The following is a 3,935-nucleotide window of genomic DNA, read 5'->3' on the forward strand; positions in this document are numbered from 1 at the left end:
TCTGTGCCCAGTGGGTCCTGTCTCCCCTAGTCTCACCATTGTCATAGAATGCAGTTATAGACTAGGCCTACTGTAGGCCTATTGTTGGTAAAGAGTTAACAGTCATCACTCAAATCAGCTGTCTACTCTCTCTCCCACATCGACAAGCACAGCATTACATAAACAAACCGCTAGACTTTCCCTCTCATTATTACAGGGATTCCAGTCGGTAACAGTGACACAGAACTGCGCGTAAAGATGGCAATGACGGACACAGAGCGGGGGATCTCTAATCGAGCCGAGTCTGGGTCCCCTTTCTCTGAGATAATTGAACTGAATGTCGGGGGACAGGTGTATGTGACACGGCACATAACTTTGGTCGCAGTCCCAGACTCGCTCCTCTGGAGCATGTTCAGCAAGAAGGCTCCAAAGGACCTGGCGCGAGACAGCAAAGGGCGCTACTTCTTGGACAGGGACGGTTTCTTGTTCCGTTATATTTTAGACTACCTGCGGGACCTCAACCTGGTGCTGCCTGATTATTTCCCCGAGAAAAGCCGGTTGCAGAGGGAGGCTGAGTTCTTCCAACTGCGGGACCTGTCCAAGCGCCTGAGCCCCAGGATGAGCAAAGAGAACTCCATCAACGAGGAGATTTGCCAGAGCGACACCGAGGAGGGTGCGCTCCAGAGTGGCACCGGGTCCTCCAGCGTTGGCATGGAAACTGTGCGCATGATGACTGCAATGAGCAGCGCTCGCTCCCAGTCTCTGGAGTCCAGAAAGTCGGGCTACATCACTATTGGATACCGGGGATCGTACACTATAGGAAGAGATATCCAAACCGACGCCAAGTTCAGGAGAGTGGCGCGCATCACGGTGTGCGGGAAAACTTCCCTTGCCAAAGAGGTTTTCGGGGACACTTTGAATGAGAGCAGGGACCCCGACCGGCCACCGGAGAGGTACACGTCCCGTTACTACCTGAAATTCAATTTCCTTGAGCAGGCGTTTGACAAGCTGGCCGAGGTTGGCTTTCACATGGTGGCTTGTAGCTCCACGGGCACGTGCGCCTACACCAGCAATGACCCAAACGAGGATAAAATCTGGACGAGTTATACCGAGTACGTGTTCTGTCGGGACTAAATGTTGATATGGTCACCACCTGAGCCCACCCGCTGCCAACAGAAAATTACTTTGATGTTTACTGAACGTTTTGGGTTTACTGCTGTAAATAGGCATCTCATCATTTCCACAAAGAGGATAGGGCCTGCATGTTTGATCTTTGACATTGTCTCCAGCATATTCTTCCATGTCATTATTTAAAATCTCTTGCCATATTTAATGGGAAATAGCCACAGCCTATAGTTCAATACACACTAACGTAGAATTCCAAATGTTATCATGTTAATTTGCCTTGTGGAGATGGTTATTGAATGGATTAATTTGATGACATTTTACACACACACAAAACACACATACACACATGCACACACACAAGCACACACATGTAACAGATGTCCCATACTTAATAACTCTCTTGCCTTGTGTTTTTAAAGAAAGGACTGTCCAGCCAGCGATCCCAGATTGGTGTTTATTCTGAAGATAGACACAAAGAAGCACATTAGATGTGTAGGACAACAATATGTTGATGGCTGTAGATTAGTGATTTGTCTGTTAGCATGGAAATAACTGTGAATTAGCAGGGAGCTAATCCGACCATTACAATTAGGGCATGCTAGCTTACTCGCTCTTACAGCAATAAAATCCAAAAGCACATCCCAGGAAGCCCCCAATATCTAACAGGTAACACACACACACATATATACACTGAGTATACAAAACATTAAGGACACCTGCTCTTTCCATGACATAGACAGACCAGGTGAATTCAGGTGAAAGTTATGATCCCTTATTGATGTCACTTGTTAAATCCACTTCAATCAGTGTAGGTGAAGGGGATGAGACAGATTAAAGAAGGATTTTTAAGCCTTGAGACAACTGAAACATGAATTGTGTATGTGTGCCATTCAGAGGGTGAATGGGAAGACAAGAAAGGTATGTGCCTTTGAACAGGGTACGGTAGTAGGTGCCAGGCCCACCGGTTTGTGTCAAGAACTGCAACGCTGCTGGGTTTTTCATGCTCAACAGTTTCTCGTGTGTATCAAGAATGGTCCACCACCCAAAGGACTTCCAGCCAACTTGACACAACTGTGGGAAGTATTGGAGTCAACATGGACCAGCATCCCTATGGAACGCATTCGACACCTTGTTGAGTCTATACCCCGACGAATTGAGGGCCAAAGGGGGTGTGCAACTCAGTATTAGGAAGGTGTTCCTAATGTTTGGTATACTCAGTCTATCTATCTATCTATCTATCTATCTATCTATCTATCTATCTGGAAATGTACATTGTGAACTTTTACACATTGTAAATATGAAATAGGATAGAGTATTTCAGAACGTGACCTACCGCTTGCATACCAATATCAGACTGAGAAGAATTGACGTTCGCGATCTCCTATCTGAAAGCATGACCAATGGCATAACACCTTATTGATATGTAAATTCAACCAACCAACAGGAATACGTAAACATACGCATGCACTTGATTCACACGGGAAACTGTTGAGCGTTTTCCACCCAGCAGTGTTGCAGTTCTTGACACAAACCGGTGCACCTGGCACCTACTACCATACCCCATTCAAAGGCACTTGAATCTTTTGTCTTGCCCTTTCACTCTCTGAATGGCACACATACACAATCCATGTCTCAATGGTCTCAATGTTTAAAAATCCTTCTTTAACCTGTCTCCTCCCCTTCACTGATTGAAGTGGATTTAACCAGTGACATCAATAAGGGATCATCGCTTTCACCTGGATTCACCTGGTCAGTCTATGTCATGGAAAAAGCAGGTGTTCATAATGTTTTGTACACTCAGTGTATACATGCCACCTTTCAGTTATTTCACAGACCGGTCACAATGGTTCCCTGCCACTGATTGGTAATCTTCAGTATTTTCTTCTGAATCCAGTCTTGTTAAAAAATAAATAGAGATGATTTATGCAAGAGATGATTTTGAATGTCCAAGAGTAATAGACATACATGTATTTTGACTTTATTTTGTATACTAGAACTTCTACAGAGCCTATATTGACCTGAAATAACTCCCATTATTAGCCTACTAAGATCACATCTCTGCCGAGCTGACAAATGCAAATTCCTGTAGTAATAATAATGGTGTTATAATGAAATTGGGTTATTTATCTGTGTGAGACCAGGCAATCAAAGCATTCCTCCCTGTTGCTGCCTCAACTTGCATGACAATGTTACATTAACCATATCAGACTCCACTTAGTGATCCATCAAGTTAATAGAACAGCGTATAGACATGGCAGAACATTATTGTATTTTTTTACAGCATTTTATTTGGCGTAATTCTTTCATTAGAGGCTTGCTTTACCAAATAATGTATTTTTTCATTCTACAGTAGTCTGATTGCCCAGAAATTTGCATTTGTTTTGTTGCCTTGTATATTTGTTAACTTGTTCAGATACTGAAATAAAGTATTCTACAATTCTAACATATTCTCTTCACTAAGTTTACCACTGACTGAAGACACTTTGCTGGATCTTTCCTATTGTTCCTTATCCATAAGTGGTTTCCATTTCTAGAGAGGGGGGCCATTACTCCCAAAGGGTTGCAGGTTCAAATACAGGGCTGTCTATAGAAATCTGGTGGGAGTGAGCATCAGCATCCCAGGTGACACCTACTGCCATTGTGCCCTTGATCAAAGCACTTAACCCCAAAACTGCTCAAGGGGCGCTGCTCTGCGACAGACTGTACTGCTCCCAGCCCATCATGTGTATGTGTGTGGTGTGTCAGATTGGGAACTAGTGTGTCACTTCATAGAAATGATCTCTTCATCGAAATATGTTCTCGAATGATAGGAAGATTCTCTTCTATGC

The 3,935-nt window shown here is 43.8% G+C and overlaps 1 protein-coding gene across 1 annotated transcript; it reads left to right on the plus strand.

Annotated features, from left to right (window-relative positions):
- Positions 1-237: 237 nt before the first annotated feature.
- Positions 238-1,113, plus strand: kctd12.1 (potassium channel tetramerisation domain containing 12.1; the record flags this gene model as incomplete). Its single annotated transcript, XM_084161346.1, has 1 exon — positions 238-1,113. One exon carries the CDS (start codon positions 238-240, stop codon positions 1,111-1,113), a length of 876 nt encoding a protein of 291 aa, XP_084017472.1.
- Between the last annotated feature and the right edge of the window lie 2,822 nt (positions 1,114-3,935).

This window comes from Coregonus lavaretus (genome assembly GCF_964263955.1).
Source record: "Coregonus lavaretus genome assembly, chromosome: 5".
NCBI classification, from domain to species: Eukaryota; Metazoa; Chordata; class Actinopteri; order Salmoniformes; family Salmonidae; genus Coregonus; species Coregonus lavaretus.